This window comes from Leptonychotes weddellii, chromosome 16 (assembly GCF_054177405.1).
Source record: "Leptonychotes weddellii isolate Sample4059 chromosome 16, ASM5417740v2, whole genome shotgun sequence".
Lineage (NCBI taxonomy): Eukaryota > Metazoa > Chordata > Mammalia > Carnivora > Phocidae > Leptonychotes > Leptonychotes weddellii.
Window position 1 is genome coordinate 39,110,614 of NC_138384.1, and position 20,079 is coordinate 39,130,692.

Here is a 20,079-nt window from a genome sequence, read left to right on the forward strand (position 1 = left end):
TATATATCTAATCTAAATATCTCCCCAGAACCCCATACTTGTACATATACCTTCCTACTCAACATCTTCTTTACAATATCTAATAGTTCAAAACCAAACTCTTGATATTCTCTCTCAAACCTGCTCCTACTACAATGAGAAGTTCTCAGTAAATGGCATTTCTACTGTTCTGGATGCCCAGGCAAAACACTTAGAATTTTCTTTGACTTCTCTTATAGTACATGCCCAATTGATCATCAAAGCCTCTTCATCACACCTTCAAAATATATCCAGAATCCAATGACATCTCACTTTCTCCACCCCTTCCTCCAGAATCATCTGGTCCAAGCCATGTGGATTATTGCTGTAGCCTCCTAGCTTCCATCCACCCATCTTCTGTACTTTCCCATTGACTATCTGTTGTTTTTAAAGATTTTTACAATTTATTTATTTTAGAGAGAGAGTGCAAGAGAGAAGGAGAGTGTGTGGGGGAGGGGCAGAGGGAGATCATCCCCATAGGGCATACTACCCACCAAGCGCAGAGCCCGAATTGGGGCTTAGTCCCACACTCATGAGATCATGACCTGAGCCGAAACCAAGAGCTGGATGCCCAACTGACTGAGCCACGCAGGCCCCCTGACTATCTGTTGTTTTTTAAACAACCAGAATGATTCATTTTTAAACAAAAGTCATATTGTCATGTTGCTTCTCACAACCCTTCAGTGGCTCCCCATCTTAAAATAAAAGTCAAAATTTATTAAATGGCTAAGACTAAGATTTCCTTGTCATTTTCCTTTGAAACCAGGGAATTTTTTTCCTCTCCCTCTGAACTGCAGACTTTGGATGGTTATAATTTTCTGAAGAGGTTTATTACTAATCTGACATATTGTCAGTCCAGGGCCTTATCTGAGATTTTTTTTAGACCATTAAGTTTCATATGTAGGCAATTGAAGACAGCAAATGTCCCAAGGGTAGCTGTGGCTTGAAAGTATGTTTACCTTTTTAGTTTCTGGTTCTTCATGGTAGACTCTGTAGATCTAGCTTGACATTCTTCTGGAAGGTTGTTTCTCAGGTTTTATTCAGTATTTATTGGTGTTCTTCAGGAAATCTGATGCACTATTTACTGTTGTAGTCCTAATATACAACAGTCCCATTACAACCTCAAATTTCCTTATGTTGGGGGCACCTGGGTGGCTCAGTTGGTTAATCAAACAACTCTTGGCGAAACCAAAAACCTGAGCCGAAAGCTCAGGTCATGATCTCAGGGTCATGAGATCAAGCCCTATGTGGGGCTGTGTGCTCAGTGTGGAGTCTAGTGGAGATTCTCTGCCTGTCCCTTTCCCTCTGCCCCTCCCTCTGCTCATGCTCTCTAAAATAAATAAATAAATAAATAAATAAATAAAATCTTTTAAAAAAATTTCATCATGCTGTCCCTTATTACAACCAGTGACCTGTTTTCTATCCCTACAATTTTGCCTTTTCCAGAATATTATATAAATGGAATAAAAATATATAGCCTTTCTGGTCTGGCTTTTTTCACTTAGTAAAATGTATCTGAGATTTATCCATATTATTCCATGCATCCGTACTTTCTATTTATTCCTGAGTAGTGTTCCATTGTAGGGAAATGCCAAAGTTTGTTGGTTCATTCACTTTTGAGGGACATCTAGGTTTCCATTTTTTTAATTTTGCATATAATTGACACAAATGTTGCATTAGTTTCAGGTGTACAACATAATAAAGTAATATGACAACTTTTTTTTTTTTTAAGATTTTATTTATTTGACAGAGAGACAGAGAGAGAGAGTGCACAAGCAGGGGGAGTGGGAGAGGGAGAAGCAGGCTTCCTGCTGAGCAGGGAGCCTGATGCAGGGCTCGATCCCAGCACCCTGGGATCATGACCTGAGCCGAAGGCAGATGCTTAACGACTGAGCCACCCAGGCGCCCCAATAATATGACAGCTTTATACATTATGCTATGTTCACAAGTGGAGGTACCATTGTCTTGATTGGAATGTTTTAGTCCATTACATTCAAAGTGATTGTTGATAGATACGTATTTATTGCCATTTTATTACTTGTTTTGTGGTTGTTTCTGAAGACTTTCTCTGATCCTTTCTTGTCTTTCACTTTTTCGTGGTTTGCTGGTTTTCTTTAGTGATGTATTTTTATTTCTTTTAATTCTTCTCATACTTATTAGTGACTTTTGCTGTCTGGGTACCATTAGTTTTGTCTACAACATCTGCATGTGGCAGTCTATATTAGGTTAATGGTCTTAAGTTTGAATTCAGTCTTTACTCCTCTCCTCCCCACATTTTAGGTACCCAGTGTCATATTTTACATCCTTTATTTTGGGAGTTCCTTGACTGAATTTTTACAGAAATATTCATTTTTACTGCTTTTGTGTTTTCTACCTTAATACTGTCATTTTTGTTCTTTACTTTCCATTCAGAGGGTTCCCCTTAATATTTCTTGCAGGGCTGGTTTAGTGGTTACAAACTCCTTTAGTTTTTATCTGAGAAACTCTCTATCTCTCCCTTGATTCTGAATCAAAAACTTGCTGGATAAGGTGTTCTTGGCTGGAGGTTTCTCCCAATTCAGCACTTTGAATATATCATGGCACTCCTTTCTGGCTTAGAAAATTTCTGCTGAAAAATCTGCACCTAGCCTTACGGGGTTCCTTTGTATGTAACTTTCTTTTGGCTTGCTGCTTTTAATATTTTTTTCTTTATCACTATTTTGCCATTTAATTACAGTATGTCTCAGTGTGGATCTCCTTTTCTTGATTTTGTTGGGGGTTCTCTGTGCCTTTTGGATCTGGATATATCTTTCCTTCCTGAGATTACAGAAGCTTTCAACTATAATTTCTTCAATAAATTCTCTGCCCCCTTTTCTCTCTTCTTCTCAGACTCCTATAATGCAAATGTTACTATATTTGATGGAGTCACTGAGTTCCTTAAGTCTCTTCTCATTTTGTGTAATTCTTTTTTCTCTTTTGTTTAGCTTGATTACTTTCCGTTACTCTGTCTTCTAGTCATTAATTCGTTCCTCTGCTTCATGCAGCCTTCTGTTTATTCCACCAAATGTGTTTCTCATTTCATTTCTTGAGCCCTTCCTGTTATTCCTTATCTTTGTTAATGGTCTCACTGATGTCTTCCACTCTTTTGTCAAGTCCAGTGAGTATCCTTATGATCATTAAATTCTCCATCAGGCATGTTACTTATATCTGTTTTGCTTAGATCTCTGGCCATGGCCTTGTCCTTTTCCTTCATTTAGGACAGATTCCTCTGTCTTCTAATTTTGTCTGAGTACTCTATGCCTGTTTCTCTGTGTTAAGAAAGTTAGCTATGTCTCCTTACCTTGAGGGTAGTGGCCTTACGAAGAAGAGTTTCTGTTATGTCCTGCAGTGTAGTGTCCCTGTTCCCCAGGGCCTGGTGCTTTAGGGAGTTTCTCCAGTGTGTGCTGCGTGTGTTCTGCTGTCATGTCCCGGCTGCTTTATCCTTCACGCTAGTCATCTGCAGAGCCTCTTTGCCTGTTGTGAGCAGCGTTTGGTCCCTGGCCTCAATGGGATGCATTTTAACTAGATGTGTTCTGGTCTGCTTGTGAAATGAGACCTGTCACCATTGCCACTGGAACTGAGGCCTCACAAAACTCCTGGGTCAGGAGACACAGTATTAGTGGGGGTTTGATCCAGTATTCTGAGGAAGGGGACCCACCAAGGGAGACAGGCAAGTGTTACTGGGAAGGGTGGTTCCACTGTAGCTTGGTGGAGCTGGGGCTTGAAAGCAAGTTGAGTAGCTAGTGTTGTCACTACGCTGGTTCCCACAGGTGGCTCTGTGTTTATGCTGAGGGATGGGGGAGGGGAATGGCACCTGCTAGTTCCTTTGTTCCTTGAGGGGTCTCTCTGTGATTGCTGCCTCTCAGCTAACCTCCCCACTGTGTGCCCCAGGTGCTCTTCAGATCACTATTTCCACACTGTATGTCTGCGGGCTCTTTGCCCTGCCTCTTCTCCAAGAGCAGCCCCAGTGTTCTCCAAGCTCTCACAGAGCCACACATGCCGACCTTTTAAACTCTAGGCATTAATCCCCGCTGGTTGCATGAACTCTTGAAATTTGGACCCTTTCACTTTCCAAGCCAGCTGCTATGGGGATTCCCTGTGTACTAGTCTGTCTCTTACCCTTCTCCATGTCTGCAACTCCCTTCCCACTACAGCAGACACAATCCATTTCTCTCCCAAGCTGTATCTCCAGACTTCCTAACTTCTTTGATGTGTCCTCTTCTCTACCTTTAGATGTGGAGTACACATCTTCGAATCGATTTCTGGGGTACTTAAGATGATTTGATAGTTATCTAGTTGTATTCATAGAACAAGGTGAGCCAAGGGTCCTCCTACTCTGCTGCCATCGTCCCCCACTCTATATTTTTGTTTTTTTGAGGAACTTCCACATACTGTTTTCCACAGTGATTACATGAATTTACATACCCATCAACAGTGTATGAGGGTTTCCTCCTCTACATCCTTACCAACACTTATTATTTCTTGTCTTTTTGTTTTTAGCATCCAACAGGTGCAAGATGATGATAGCTCATCGTGGTTTTGGTTTGCATTTTCTTGATGACGAGTGATGTTGGCCATCTTCTCATGTGTCTGTTGGCCATCTGTATGTCTTCATTGGAAAAATGTCTATTCAGGTCCTCTGCCATTTTTTAATTGGATTACTTTTTGGTTCAGAGTTGTATAATTCTTTATATATATTGGATACTAACCTCTTATTGGGTATATTTGCAAATATCTTCTCCCATTCATTAGGTTGCCTTTTTGTTTTGTTAATGGTTTCCTTTGCTGTGCAAAAGCTATTTTGATGTAGTCCCAATAGTTTATTTTTGCTTTTTGTTTCCCTTGCCTTAGGGGACATATCTAAAAAAAAAAAAAATGTTGCTATGGACAATGTCAGAGAAATTACTGCCTGTGTTCTCTTCTAGGATTTTTATGGATTCAGATCTCACATTTAGCCCTTTAATCCATTTTGAGTTTGTTTTTTTGTATGGTGTTAAAAGACTGTCCAGTTTCATTCTTTTGCATATAGCTGTCCAATTGTCCCAGCACCATTTGATGAAGAGACTGTCTTTTCCTCATTGTGTATTCTTACGTTCTTTGTCATGGATTAATTGACTATGTAAGTGTAGGTTTATTTCTGGTTTCTCTATTCTGTTTTATTGATACATGTATCTGTGCCATTACCTTTCTATTTTGATTACTACAGCTTCATAGTCTATCTAGAAATGTGGAATTGTAATACTTCCAGCTGTATTTTTCTTTCTCAAGTTTGCTTTGGCTATTCAGGGTCTTTTGTGATATAATAAAAATATTAGGATTATCTGTTCTAGTTCTGTGAAAAATTTTGTTTGTATTTTGATAGGGATTGCATTAAATCTATAGATTGCTCTGGGTAGAATGGACATTTTAACAACATTTGTTCTTCCAATCTATGAACATGGAATATTTTTCCATTTGTTTATGTCATCTTGAATTTCTTTCATCAGTGTTTTATTGTTTTCAGACTACAGGTCTTTTGCCTGTTTGGTTAAGTTTATTCCCAGGTATTTTATTCTTTTAATATAATTGTAAATGGGATTGTTTTCTTAATTTCTTTTTCTGCTACTTTATTATTACTGTATAGAAATGCTACTAACTTCATGATATAAGTTCTTTTTTTTTTTATTCTTATGTTAATCCCCATACATTACATCATTAGCTTTAGATGAAGTGTTCCATGATTCATTGTTTGTGCATAACACCCAGTGCTCCATGCAGAACGTGCCCTCCTCAATACCCACCACCAGGCTAACCCATCCTCCCACCCCCCTCCCGGTATAAGTTCTTTTATTCTGCAACTTCACTGGATTCATTTATTACTTCTAGTAGTTTTTTAGTGGAGTCTTTAGGATTTTTTATGTATAGTATGTCATCTGCAAATACAGTTTAACTTCTTTACCAGTATGAATGCATCTTTGGTTTCTGATTTTTGGGTAATTGTGAATAAAGCTGCTGTAATCCTTGGTGTACAGATGTTTGTCTGGGCGTAAGTGTGAATACATACAATTATTAATGCTGGATCATATGCTAAGTGTATGTTTACCCTTATACAAAACTCAAACTCTTTCATCATGGTTATGCTGTTGTACATTGCCATTAGCAGCATATGAGATTTTTTGGTGTTCTTTTTCTGGATCTTATTTCCATACAGCATACTGTTTTTCAGTAAAATTCCTGGAAATTTATCACTCCAGATTGCTTTCCTTATATTCAGTAATTGCTTTTTTCTCTCCAAAATCCCTAGTATTCCATAAGTTTACAGAAACCTTTCATCATGTCTTTGACCTGTATCAATGCCCAAGAAATTATAGAATTATTATTCTGGTATTTGCCTTGGATACAAGAGTGAGTATGAGAACACATGAGACAGGGCATAAAGAAGGCAGACTGTGAAGTAAAGATAAGTAAACAAAGGCAACTTGGTATTGTGGTTGAAAAGGACAGGGAGAACTAATGAAGATATCTCTGGCTAGTACCTAGGAAGCAGTATGAAAGAGGCAAGGCAATTAGAAAAGTATGATCACTTTTTCCATTTTAATATTAGATTTTGTATGGAAATACTTTTGTTTCCATTTGTAAGGAGGTGCTGGGAAAGCCATAGATCAGTAGTCTCCAGATATCTACACTTAAGGTTAGGAGAAATTTACTACAAAGGGATAGCACAAGAGTATTTAGGAATGAAAGAAGTGTTGTATCATTACTTTTGTAGTGGATACGTGACTTGAGCCCTCATAGATCGTGTTTCTTTTGTCTTTATTCTTCTGTTTTTCAGTTAAGTTGTCTATGTACCCTCATCACCTGGTTATTTTTTATTGAGTGCTAGACATTGTAAAGAAAAATTATGAAAGTAATCTGAAGCCTTGGGTGAATCTTCAGTGAAGATTTTAATACGCTTTGTGGCAAATAATCTTAAATTACTTTAGTCCAGATTTCTTGGTTGAGTTGATTCAAAGATGGTTCAGACTTCGGACCCTGCCCAGACTGGTCTACTGTTTTTCCCTTATTCCGTATTTTTGTAGCCCTCAGGGTTCCCAACTCTAAGTATGACTTTATAGAGCACCCTGTTCTCTAGTTATTGCCCAAACCTTAAGAAATAGTCCAATACACCACTTAGTTTTTCCACGTCTCAGTTGTCTTTTCTTGAACTGTAGGACCTCCATGAGTGGAAAAGTGGCCTAAAATGATTAGCTTATTTCTTTGAATTTTCATGTTTTTCAACTTTCAGCCCACCGACTCTTTATTACAATAGCAGTTCTCTAGTGCCTTCAGTCAGGTGCCCATAATATCTTGTCCAATTTGTGTAATTGCTCTCATCAGGAAATTTGTTTTAAATTACCTAGTCTTCTGTTAATAGAAATGGATATTTACGATATATGAACTGGTATTTAAATTGAGACCTGAAGGATGAGAAAAAGTCAGTATGTCATGCACAGTAGTCCAAAGACATCAGACAGGCTCTAGTTAGTTGTAAGTTGAAATTGGCTCTTTAGTTTTTTCAGAGCTCAAAGGAATCTAGTATGTTTGGCAAATAATGAGCAAAACTGAGAAGGCTCGTGGAGAGAAATCAGATAAGTTGGGACTGCACCATGGAGTGCTTTGTCAAAGTCATGGGAGGCATTTGGATTTTATTCTACGTTTAATTTGGAAGCTATTAAGTTTTAGGCAGAGATAGCAAATCATGATCTGAATCAGAATCAGTTTGTAGAAAGTATTAAAACTAGAGATCACCATGCTCTTTTTCTGATGCACTAGATTCAGATCAGTTAGTCTGGTGTGGTATCTGGGCATCTTTAATTTTATCAAAGTCCCCAGTGATTTTGACCCCCGCCCCAGTTTGAGAACCATTGGCTTAAAAATGTTTTCTCTCCCCTTACTTTCTCAGTAGCTTCTCTGGTGCTCTTTTTACATGTTAGTATGTAAGATCATTCTATGGTAATATTTTTTTGAAACCCTAGGCAGGAATATATTACTGCATGCAGCATGAAATCAGTTTACTGGGTTTTGACTATCTGTGAGTGTGTGTGTGTGCATGTGTGAGTGAGAGGAGACTTGAATAGCATAGAAAAAATAAAACAGAGTAGATATTGTTTAATGAAACTGTATGGGTCAGGTTGTGATGTGAAAGGTAAGTAGGTATTAGTATAGGTCATAGTAAATATCTGAAAAGCACTGATGTAAGCCAGTTATTTCTTGTGAGTATTAGTTACCTATATCAGATCCTCAACTTAAAACCCCTGTCCCAATAATCCCATTGTGAGTTGAAACTTTTGTAAGTTTAATACACCTACCAAACATCAGAGCTTAGCCTATCCTACCTTAAACATGCTCATAACACTTACAAGTCTATAGTTCAGCAAAATTATCTAACATAAAGCCTATTTTATGATAAAGTGTTGAATACCTCATATAATTTTTTAAATACTATACTGAAACTGAAAAGCAGAATGGTTGTATGGGTACAGAATGGTTGTAAGTATATCAGTTGTTTACCCTCATAATCACGTGGCTGCCTGGGAGTTGTAACTTACTGCCACTGCCCAGGATCATGAGGGTATTGCACTGCATATTGCTAGCTCAGGAAATTATCAAAATTCAAAATTTGAAGTACAGTTTCTATATGTTGCTTTTTTATTTTTTTAAGATTTTATTTATTTGTCAGAAAGAGAGAGAGAACACAAGCAGGGGGAGTGGGAGAGGGAGAAGCAGGCTGCCCACTGAGCAAGGAGCCCGATGTGGGACTCGATCCCAGGAATCTGGGATCATGACCTGAGCTGAAGGCAGATGCTTAACTGACTGAGCCACCCAGGCATCCCTGTATGTTGCTTTTGTACTATCATAAAATCAAAAAATTTTAAGTTGAACCATCATAAATTGGTTACCATCCATATCTATTTTCTTTTTTTTTTTTAAGATTTTATTTATTTATTCATAAGAGACAGAGAGAGTGAGAGGCAGAGGGAGAAGTAGACTCCCCGCTGAGCAGGGAGCCCGATGCAGGACTCGATCCCAGTACCCTGGGATCATGACCTGAGCTGAAGGCAGACGCTCAACCATCTGAGCCACCAGGTGCTCCCATATATATTTTCATATATAGTCTTTTCTACTATGGGTTCTCCTGAAATGATAACAGGAATTTTTCATGTTCTCTTATCTTTCAGACTTGCCTTCAAGGAGTGCAAATAAGGATTTATCTCCAAAAAAGGACACTTATGAAACAGAATTATCCCAATGGGAAATGAGTGCCAGGCTTGAAAACTGTGACCTTGAGGAGTCCAGTTCCAGAGATTATTTGGAAGTCAGAGGCACATTGGAAAAGCAACAAGAAAATCAGGAGGAATATTTCAGGCAAGGGATGATCATATATGAAAAAATGTCCATTTTCAATCAGCATGCTTACTTATCTCAACATCCTAGGTGTCATTCTACTGAGAAACCCTATAAATGTAAGGAATGCGGGAAGGCTTTTAGACGAGCTTCACACCTAACTCAACATCATAGTATTCATACTGGTGAAAAACCCTATGAATGTAAGCAATGTGGGAAGGCCTTTAGTCGTGATTCACAGCTCATTCTTCATCAGAGACTTCATACTGGTGAGAAACCCTATGCATGCAAGGAATGTGGGAAGGCCTTTACTCAGAGCTCACAACTTATTTTACATCATAGAATTCATACTGGTGAAAAACCGTATAAATGTGAAGAATGTGGGAAGGCCTTTATTCGTAGCTCACAACTCACCCGACATCAAAAAGTCCATACTGGTGAGAAACCTTATGAATGTAAAGAATGTGGGAAGGCCTTTACTCAGAACTCACAACTTACTCTGCACCAGAGACTTCATACTGGTGAGAAACTCTATGAATGTAAAGAATGTAGAAAGGTCTTTACTCAGCTCTCACAACTTATTCTGCATAAGAGAATTCACACTGGTGAAAAGCCTTATGAATGTAAGGAATGTGGGAAAGCTTTTATTTGTGGCTCACAGCTTTCTCAACATCAGAAAATTCACAATGGGGAAAAGCCATATGAATGTAAGGAATGTGGAAAGGCCTTTATTCGTGGCTCTTTGCTTATGCAACATCAGAGGATTCATACTGGTGAAAAGCCCTATAAATGTGAAGAATGTGGGAAAGCCTTTATCCGTGGCTCACAACTTACTCAACACCAGAGAATTCATACCAATGAGAAGCCCTATGAATGTAAGGAATGTGGAAAGACCTTTAGTCATGGCTCACAACTTACCCAACATCAGAGAATTCATACTGGTGAGAAACCCTATCAATGTAAGGAATGTGGAAAGGCTTTTAATCGTGGCTCACTCCTTACTCGACATCAAAGGATTCATACTGGTGAAAAACCCTATGAATGTAAAGAATGTGGAAAGACATTTAGTCGTGGCTCAGAACTTACTCAACATGAGAGGATTCACACCGGTGAGAAACCCTATGAATGTAAGGAATGTGGGAAGTCTTTTATTCGTGGCTCACAGCTTACTCAACATCAGAGAATTCATACTGGTGAGAAACCGTATGAATGTAAAGAATGTAGAATGGCCTTTACTCAGAGTTCACATCTTTCTCAACATCAGAGACTTCATACTGGTGAAAAACCATATGTATGTAATGAATGTGGGAAGGCCTTTGCTCGTGGCTTACTCCTCATACAGCATCAGAGAATTCATACAGGTGAGAAACCGTATCAGTGTAAGGAATGTGGGAAGGCCTTTATTCGTGGTTCACAACTTACTCAACATCAGCGAATTCACACTGGAGAAAAGCCTTATGAATGCAAGGAATGTGGGAAGGCCTTTAGTCATGGCTCTCAACTTACTTTACATCAGAGAATTCATACTGGTGAGAAGCCCTATGAATGCAGAGAATGCAGAAAAGCATTTACTCAGAGCTCACATCTTTCTCGACATCAGAGAGTTCATACTGGTGAGAAACCCTATCAATGTAAGGAATGCGGGAAGGCCTTTACTCGTGGTTCACAACTAACTCAACATCAGAGAATTCATATCAGTGAGAAATCTTTTGAATATAAGGAATGTGGGATAGACTTCAGTCATAGCTCACAAGTTTATATATGAATTATCTGATTCTTTGTGATTAAGATAGCCTTCTCTGGTCACTAATCCATTATTATCAAAGAATTCCTAAAATGTGAATATGGGAGCATATTTGCCTCGTAAAGTTCAGCATCAGTGAATTCTAATGGGGGAAGATAACTATTAATGTAATCTATGTAGAAAAACCTATCATTACTGGAAACCTATTAAACTTTAGCATATTATAATAGAGAATAATTCTGTTAATATAGTAAATATATTGAGGCCTTTAGCTGTAGAATATGTCTTTTTCAACATTACCCTGTCTCTACCAGCTATTTTCCTCATGACATTTATCATAATTAACCTCTGCTTTGGTTTAATCATTTGTAAGATAGGCCTAAGAATAATACCTTCCTTGTAAGATTCTTGGAAGTATTATGTGAGACATTTCATGTAAAGCTCTTAGAGCAGTGCCTTGAACATAGCATATCACAAGTATTAGCTATCATTATTACTAGTACGATTTTAGAGAATTTGCATGAGAAGAGGACACTTAGGAGTATAATGAATATTAGGAAATCTTTCATTAACACTTGACCCTGAGTCTTTGAGTGAGGGGCACTGTATGCTGTAATGAATATGAGAAAGCTTTCATTCACATCTCATCCCATATACTAGAAGAGAAAATTCATACTGTTGGGGGAAAAAACCCACAAAACATTGTAGATTTAATCAGTGGTTTGTTGAAGAGAGGTAAAGTGAATTGTAACAAAGTCCAGAACTCATATGTCCTATCATTTTTTTTTACCACAATTAAAGAATATTATTTAGAAATGAATAACAATGGATAGCCAAAATAAAATTTCCTACTAGGAAATTTCTAAAAACTTGAATGTACAGCTTTTGAATTAAACTAAAAATAAACCAACATTACTATTTTTCAGTGAAACATGGTGACAGTCTGTCCGGGACTGTTATTTCCCTACCCAATATCCATTTTTCCTTTAGAATTCTTGACTGAAAAATTATCTCAGCCCCTCTTGCAGTTCAACAAGATGGAAGTGGTATTTGTACATGTAGGACATTTAAGAATACCTTTTCTCTCTTTGTATTTCTTTGTTTCCCTACCTACAATGTGGACATTTAATTTGAGAATGGTTATCTGGGTACTAAGGATGATGGAGCAGAAATACAGAATGAGTTTACACCTGTACTGATTTTATGGAACAGTTGTACCAATTCTGGTCTGCTTGCCTCCTGTATTTCTTTATATAAAATTAAAATAAACTTATTTGTTGATGTTGTTTTCATTCTGTTATTGACACTAAAATGTATTAAGGTTATAAAATTTTGTACCCAGAAGTGGAGTGCTGTGGGTAAAAGAAATCTCAAGTTTGGCATTGACTTTGTGCCATCATGAATGAGAATTAACCCACTTCAGGCTAGAAAACTAAAGATTTTTGCTTTCATAGACAGGACATTTGGTCTGTCTCCCTTCCAGTCTATCTTACAAGGCAGATTCTTCACCAGTTAAGACTGTAATGTTAGTAGAAATGGTAGGAGTGATTCAGAATGTGTGTTGGGTGTTTCTTGTTGCTTTTGGTAATGTCCCGTGAAAGATAAATTTGGTATAGACTTAGCTGCAGAGGCTACTAGCAGAGATTGAAAGCGATATTGCTTTGTTAAGAGATGCTATCTCTCCCTACAGGCATTCAGTCCTGGTTGACAGTACATTTTTTAGGTGTTTGGGATATATCAATGAGCAACTCTAGCAGGAGGAGATAGAATAATAATAGAAAAATTACAGAGTATGTTAGAACATTAGTGTTATGGAGGAAAGGTCATTCAAAAGTAGCTAAGGAATATGAAAGTTTATGAAATGGACTGTAGATAAGGAAAGATTCGAGTCAAGATTTGAAGATGTGAAGGAGTAAGTCAGTGGTTATCTACGGGAAGAGCACTGCAGACAGGAAAAGCTAGAACAAAGGCCCTACAATGGGATGATGCTGGTATACTTGAGAAACATCAAAGAAGCTATTGTAGAGGTCTGTGCAAGGGCGTTAAAATTGAGGAAGATGGAGAGATAATAGGGCCACATCTTGTAAGTCACTGTAAGCATTTTGTAATTTTTTCTGATGGAAATGGCAGCCACTGGAGTGTTGAGCAGGGGATGTGATTTGATAGGCTGCTATTGTGTTGTTAAAAGAAAAAACAAGTAAATGGGCAAGAGGCTATGGCCTCTTAATTCAGATGAAAGATGATGTTGGCTCACACCATGGTGGTAACAATGGGGAGAAGTTGTTCAATTCTAAATATAGGGTAAATGTGAGCAAGCAAGATTTGTTTAAGGGTTGGGTATCAGGTGAGAGGGGGTTCTGGGGTGACTTTGACTCACAGGTTTTGGTTTCAAACAATTGGAAAGATGGTATTCCCATCAGCTGAGATGGGGAAAGCTGCAATTCCATCAGGTTTGTTGGGGAAGTTTGGGAGTTCAATTTTGAACATGTTGAATTTGAAGTATCTTTTAGACAAAATGATAATATTGATTAGGCACTTGGATGTTTTAACTTGTACTGTTCTGGAGATTATATGAATTTGGTAGGTATTGCCTATACTTACATAAAACCAGAGGCAGAATAAGATCATTAAAGACCTGGGTATAGATAAAGACTGATCCACAGTGCCTTCTAACATTAAGAGTTCAAGGATAAAAGGACAGACTAGCAAAGGATGCTAAGAAGGACCAGTGGGATGGAAGGAAAAACAGAATAGTGTGGCATTACAGAAGCTGAATGAAAGTGACTCGAAGGATGATCAATGGTTGTAGATACCATTAGCAGATGACATAATACTAGAGAATACTTGAGAATTGACTTGAACCTCTCCATGTTGTTGATCTTGAGAAGAGAAGGGGTATTTTTGTTTGTTTTGGAGTGGTTGAATTAAGAAACTGTTGAAAAATAGAAATTGGAGACAATGAATATAGACACAACTGCTTGGGGGTGTTTGCTGCAAAGTGAAGCAAAAAAACCAAACAAAAAATAGTTAATTAGTGTGGCAACAGGAATTGGAGTGTCTCCAGGATGGGAGAAGTAATAGCAGTTCTGTATGCTGGTTGGAATAATACAGATGGGGGGAATAATTCATAACAAAGAAGTGAGAATTACTGGAGCAATGACCTTATGTCAGTGAGAGGGGATAAAATTTAGCAGATGGAGGGATCATTTTGGGTAATATGAAGAGTTTATTCCTGGCAATAGTATGGCAGAATATGGGGTGCTGGGAAGTAAGTAGATGAGGTGGGAGAAGTTTTGTGAAGTGTTCTTCTGATTCCTTCAGTGATTCCATGAGTGTTAAGGTTAGCTGAAAATATGGGGGATGAGAAGTTTGGGGTCCAAAAGAAAAGATATGAAACATCACCAAAGTGAGATATTTAATGTGAAATATGATTGCCTAGCAACATTAAAGGGATAGAAAAAAGAAAGTACAAAGGGGCCAGTAAGCAAAAGAAATCAGGCTTAAAACTGTACTCACACAAGATCTCTGACATTGTAATTAAACAGTAGCAAATACTTTGAAAGCCTATTGAGTTTTTGAGGGAAATGTACTACTGTTAATGAAACCCAATCCTGGCCTGCAACAGTGTATGACTCAAATCCCCCAAACAGTTTCCAGGCTTTGGAACAAATCCATTAGGAAATGACCCACTTGTGTAATTTTTCCAAGGATATATATGAAATTGTGTATTTCTAGCTATATAAGCTACTAGCAGAGATTGAAAGTGATATATGTATATATAGAGACAGCGAGCGAGCTAGGATGTAGTTTCTCTTTTTTCATTTGCTTTTTAAGAATATATAAAAATTGTATATTTTAAAAACCTGCCTTGCTTTTTTCACTTACATATTTTGGCAATGATTCCAGTTGCTGTTGCTGCATAACAACCACTCCAAACTTGGCTTAAGATACAATAATAGTTTATTTAGCTCACACATCTATAAAGATATGGACAAGGCTTGGCAGCAACTGCTCATCTCTAATTGACATAGCCTCAGGTGGGGTGGCTTGAAAGCTTGATGGCTGAAGGCTGGGATCATCTGAAGATTCACATGCTCACATGTCTGGCAGTTGATTCTGGCTGTCAACTGGACCTTAGATAGGGTGGTCAGCCAGAATACCTACATGTGATATCTCTATGTGGCTGCTTAGCATGGTGTCTTGGGTTCCAAGAATATGCCCTAAACAACAAGGTCAAAGCGCATGTAATTTTTATGATCTAGCCTCAGAAATCACATAACCTCACTTGTGTCATAATTGGTTGAGGCAGTTACAGCTCTGTGAAAGAAGTGTCACATTTTAAGAAGAGCTTGTAGGATAGGATATACTGTGGCCTGTTTGGAAAATGCAATATGCCATAAAGATCTTCCATACCTAGCCTGGGAAGTTGCATAATCTCACTTCTGCCATTCTCTGTGTAGGCAGCTACATCTTGATAGGAGAGTGTCACGTTGTAAGTAGAGCATATGGGGTAGGATATACTTTGGTGGGCCTTTTTGGAAAATATATTCTGTCTCAGAGATCCTCTCCTACATGAAATTACCTCATTTTTATGGTGGCATATTGCTATAACTATATATTCTTTTAGTGATACACCATAATTTTGGCAGACTGCCAGAATTTTCAGTTTTTTCTTGGGTGCTTGGCTGCCTTGCTAGGTACCAAATTTCCCATTCTCCCTTGCCAATTGTGGCCCCATGGCTAAGTGAAACGTTATCAGAAGTGATACATAATTTCCCTCTCATCTGCTCAAAAATTTCCATAAGAGTAGGCTGCCTGGGTGGCTGAGTCAGTTAAGCATCAGCTCTTGATTTCGGCTCAGGTAATGATCTCAGAGTCGTGAGATTGAGCCTTGTGTTGAGCTCCATGCTCAGCAGAATCTGTTTAAGATTCTCTCTCTCCCTCTCCCTTTGCCCCTCCCCTCTTCTTTCAAATAAATAAATCTTTAAAAAAATTTCCATGTGAGTATAGAAATAACTCCCAATACATTATTAATTACAGTTAGTGTAAATAATGCAACTATGAAGGATATATTTTACTTCCAGTTCTGGACCAAGATGGAGTATAAAGAAATATGAAGCTATTGTAAAAGAGTAACTATAAGATATAAAAGAACTCTGAAAAGTACCCAAAGACTGAAGCAGAGTATCCAGGGAAGGATAAATTTTGAAGATGGGCCCCATCTCTAAACCTGGGGTTCAGATTTCATCATAGAAGGTATGGTTTCAGCCCCACTGAATGGTGGAGAATTTTGATGGGGTGCCAGGGCTAGAGCTAATCTATACTTGTTGAGCAAGCAGGAAACAAACCTTTGGGACACAAATGAGTTGCAATATTCATAGTAGGGGACTTTAACACACTTAGATCAATGGATAGATTGTCCAAACAGAAAATCAATGAGGAAACAGTGACTTTGAAAGACACATTGGACCAGGTTGATCTACAGATATATTCAGAACATTCCATCCTAAAACAGCAGAATACACATTCTTTTCAAGTACACAAGGAAAATTCTCCAGAATAGATCACATATTAGGCCACAAAACAAGTCTCAACAAATTAAAAAAACATTGACATCATACCATGCATCTTTTCTGGCCACACCACTATGAAACTAGAAGTCAACCACAAGAAAAAATCTGGAAAGAGCACAAATACATGAAGGTTAAATAACATGCTACTAAACAATGAATGGGTCAACCAAGAAATTAAAGAGGAAATAAAAAATACATGGAGACAAGTGAAAATGAAAACAGCCCAAAATCTTTGAGATGCAGCAAAAGCTGTTCTAAGAGGGAAGGTTATAGCAATACACGCCTACCTCAAGAAGGAAGAAAAATCTCAAACAACATAACCTTCCACCTAAAGGAGCTAGAAAAAGAACAAACAAAACTCAAACAGTAGAAGGAAGGAAATAATAAAGATTAGACCAGAAATAAATAGAAACTAAAACAATAGATCAATGAAACCAGGGCTTCAAACTAACACTAGTCCCTCCCATTGGTACATACCTTAGATCACAGCCCATAGCTTCACAAATAACTTCCTGATAGGACTTCCCCAAATGGCCCTTGTAATAAACAGTTTCCCCTGCTTCCCAGAGCCTTCCCCTTGTGTGGCCCTTTTATAAGACCCCCATGAAGCTTATATAAACCCCACTGTTTTTTATTTGAATTAACCAATCTGGCCTTAGCATTAGAATCCTAAAACACACTACCTACAGACCCTAATGAAAGCATGTGCCCTAGGTCCTGCTGCACTTTCTGTCTGCATTCTGCCTGGACCTACCTGCGTTGTCCCTGGAGGCATGCTGTGTACTTCCTCCCAGACCTGTGAGTAATAAACTCTTATTTCAATTTCTTTTTGGCCTTTTGTTGAACCCCAGCTCACCAGCCAACATTGTGGCACTCTACTTCATAAATATTAATTTAACAGTTAAAACAGAGGTATGCTAGTAACAACCCCCTCAGCTTTTGTTTACCTGGAATATCTTAACTTCTCTTTCATTTTTGAGGTTAGTTTTGCTAGATATAGATCATCTGTCAGGGCTTTTTTCTCTTTTGGAATGTTGAATATATAATTTGATTTTCTCCTGACTTCCATGGTTTCTGATGAGTAATCAGCTGTTAATTTTATTGAAGCACCTTTGTATGTAGCAAATTGATTGCCTCCTATTGCTTTCAAGAATCTTTGTCTTTGCTTTTCAATAATTTAATTGTAACATTTCTCAGTGTTGATCCCTTTGAGTTTATCATGCTTGCAGTTGATTGAGGGTCTTGAAAATGTGTATTTCATGTCTTTATCAAGTTTGGGAAGATTTTGGCAGTCATTTCTTCAAATATTTTTTCTGCCTCCTTCTTCGTCTCTTCTGGACTCCCTATTATGCATATATTGATGTGCTTGATGGTGTCATATAGCTCTTTTTTCATTCTTTTTGTTTCTAGTCTTCAGACTACATCATTTCAATTGCCCTATTTTTAAGTTCACTAAGTTTTCTGCCTCCTCAGATCTGCCATTGGACTCTAGTGAATTTTTCATTTCAGCTATTGTACTTTTCAGCTCCAGAATTTCTTTTTGGTTCCTTTTTATAGTTTCTATCTTTTAATCAACTTTCATTTTTTTCATATATTGTTTTCTTGATTTACTTTAGTTTTTTGTCCAGTGTTTTACTTAGCTCATTTAGCATATTTTGCATAGCTGGTTTAATGTATTTGACTAGTAATTTCAATGTCTTCATTTCCTCAGTGATAGTTTCTGTCAGATTCTTTTTTATATGTGAATGGTACATACTTTCCTGTTTTTTAATGCTTTCTAATTTGTTGCTGAGATGTAGACATTTTGAGTAGTATAATGTTTTAAAGTTTGGAAATCAGATTATTTCCCTCCTTGGGGATTGCTGATTTCTGTTTGTTGAGGACAGCAGCCATTCATTATTTAGTGACTTCTCCAAACTATTTTTGCCAAGTTTGTATTCCATGTTGTGTCTCATCACTGAAGTTTCTGTTACATTATCTCTGAGGTCAGGCAGAGATATTGATTAAAACTTCAAGAAAATATAACAGTTATAATCATATGCATTGTCTTAGCTTGGGCTTCTATTAAACAATACCATAAACTGGGTGTCTTAAGCAACAGAAATTAATTTTCTTACAGTGCTAGAGGCTGGAATTTGGAGATCAGGGTTCCAGCTGGTCAGTTTCTGGTGAGAGCTCTTTTTTTTTTTTTAAATGAGAGCTCTTTTATTGGATTGCAGATGGCTGCTATCTTGCTGTGTGCTCACATGACCACTTTGTCCAAATGCAGAGAAAGAGGATTAAGCTCTCTGGTATCTCTTCTTATACGAGCACTATTCCTGTCATGAAGGTTTGTCCCTCATGACTTTATCTAACCCTCATTATCTTCCAAATGCCCCATCTCGATTACAATAGGGGTTAGGGCTTCAACATATGAATTTGGGAGACACACAAATATTCACTCTATAATATGTATCTAACAACAGAGCTGCAGAATATATGAAGCAAAAAAATGACATTATTGAACATACAAATAGTTATACAATAGTACCTGGAGTCTTGACTACTCCACTTTCAATAATGAATAAAACAATGAGTCACTAAATTCTACACCTGAAACTAATATTGCACTGTATGTTAACTAACTGGAATTTAAATAAAAACTTGAAAACAAAACAAAATAATGAATAAAACAATGAAATAGAAGATCAGTAAGGAAATAGAAGACTTGAACAATACCATAAGTCAGCAGACAAAACAGAATACTCAACCCATTAATAGCAAAACACTGATTTTTGTCTTAAGTGCATTTTGAACATCCTTCAGGATAGAACAAATAATTAGCCACAAAACAAGTCTTAATACATTTTAAGAGACTGAAAATATACCACATATCTTTACTAATTACAATGGAATGAAACTAGAAATAACAGGACAATGGGAAGATTCATATATATGTGGAAATTAAGCAACACACTTTTTGAAGTATAATTAATATGCAATTAGTTCTGTTAGTATCAGGTGTACAAACATATGGATTCAACAATTCAATACATTACTCAGTGCCCACCACACTAAGTGTAGTAACCATACAACATTATTACAATAGTATTGGCTGTATTCCTTATTTTATATTTCTCATCTCTGTGACTTTATAACTGCAAATTTGTACCTTTTAATTCCCTTTGTCTATTTAACCCACCCCCACACCCATACCAGCCTTCCCTCTAAGCAAATACCAGTTCATTCTCTGTATTTAAACAGAGTCTGGGTTTTTTGTTTTGGTTTGGTTTGGGGTTTTTTTTGAAACAACATACTGTTAAGAAAACTAGACTAAATAAGAAATCCAAAAATGAAATTATAAAACAATTTAGGATAGGGGCG

General features: G+C 37.5%; 2 protein-coding genes across 2 annotated transcripts in view; both read left to right on the forward strand.

Moving 5' to 3' along the window:
• LOC102750133 (uncharacterized) overlaps positions 1-20,079 on the forward strand; it is a 104,898-nt gene that overhangs the window by 61,955 nt on the left and 22,864 nt on the right. The window lies entirely within an intron of this gene.
• On the forward strand, positions 8,984-12,429 carry LOC145715775 (uncharacterized). Its single transcript, XM_081807500.1, has one exon. The coding sequence runs from the start codon at positions 9,215-9,217 to the stop codon at positions 11,162-11,164; it is 1,950 nt and encodes a 649-aa protein (XP_081663626.1). The 5' UTR covers positions 8,984-9,214; the 3' UTR covers positions 11,165-12,429.

Bases quoted from the DNA above. Each gene is read 5' to 3' on its own strand.
- LOC145715775 (XM_081807500.1), top strand. From the start codon at position 9,215: ATGTTCTCTTATCTTTCAGACTTGCCTTCAAGGAGTGCAAATAAGGAT.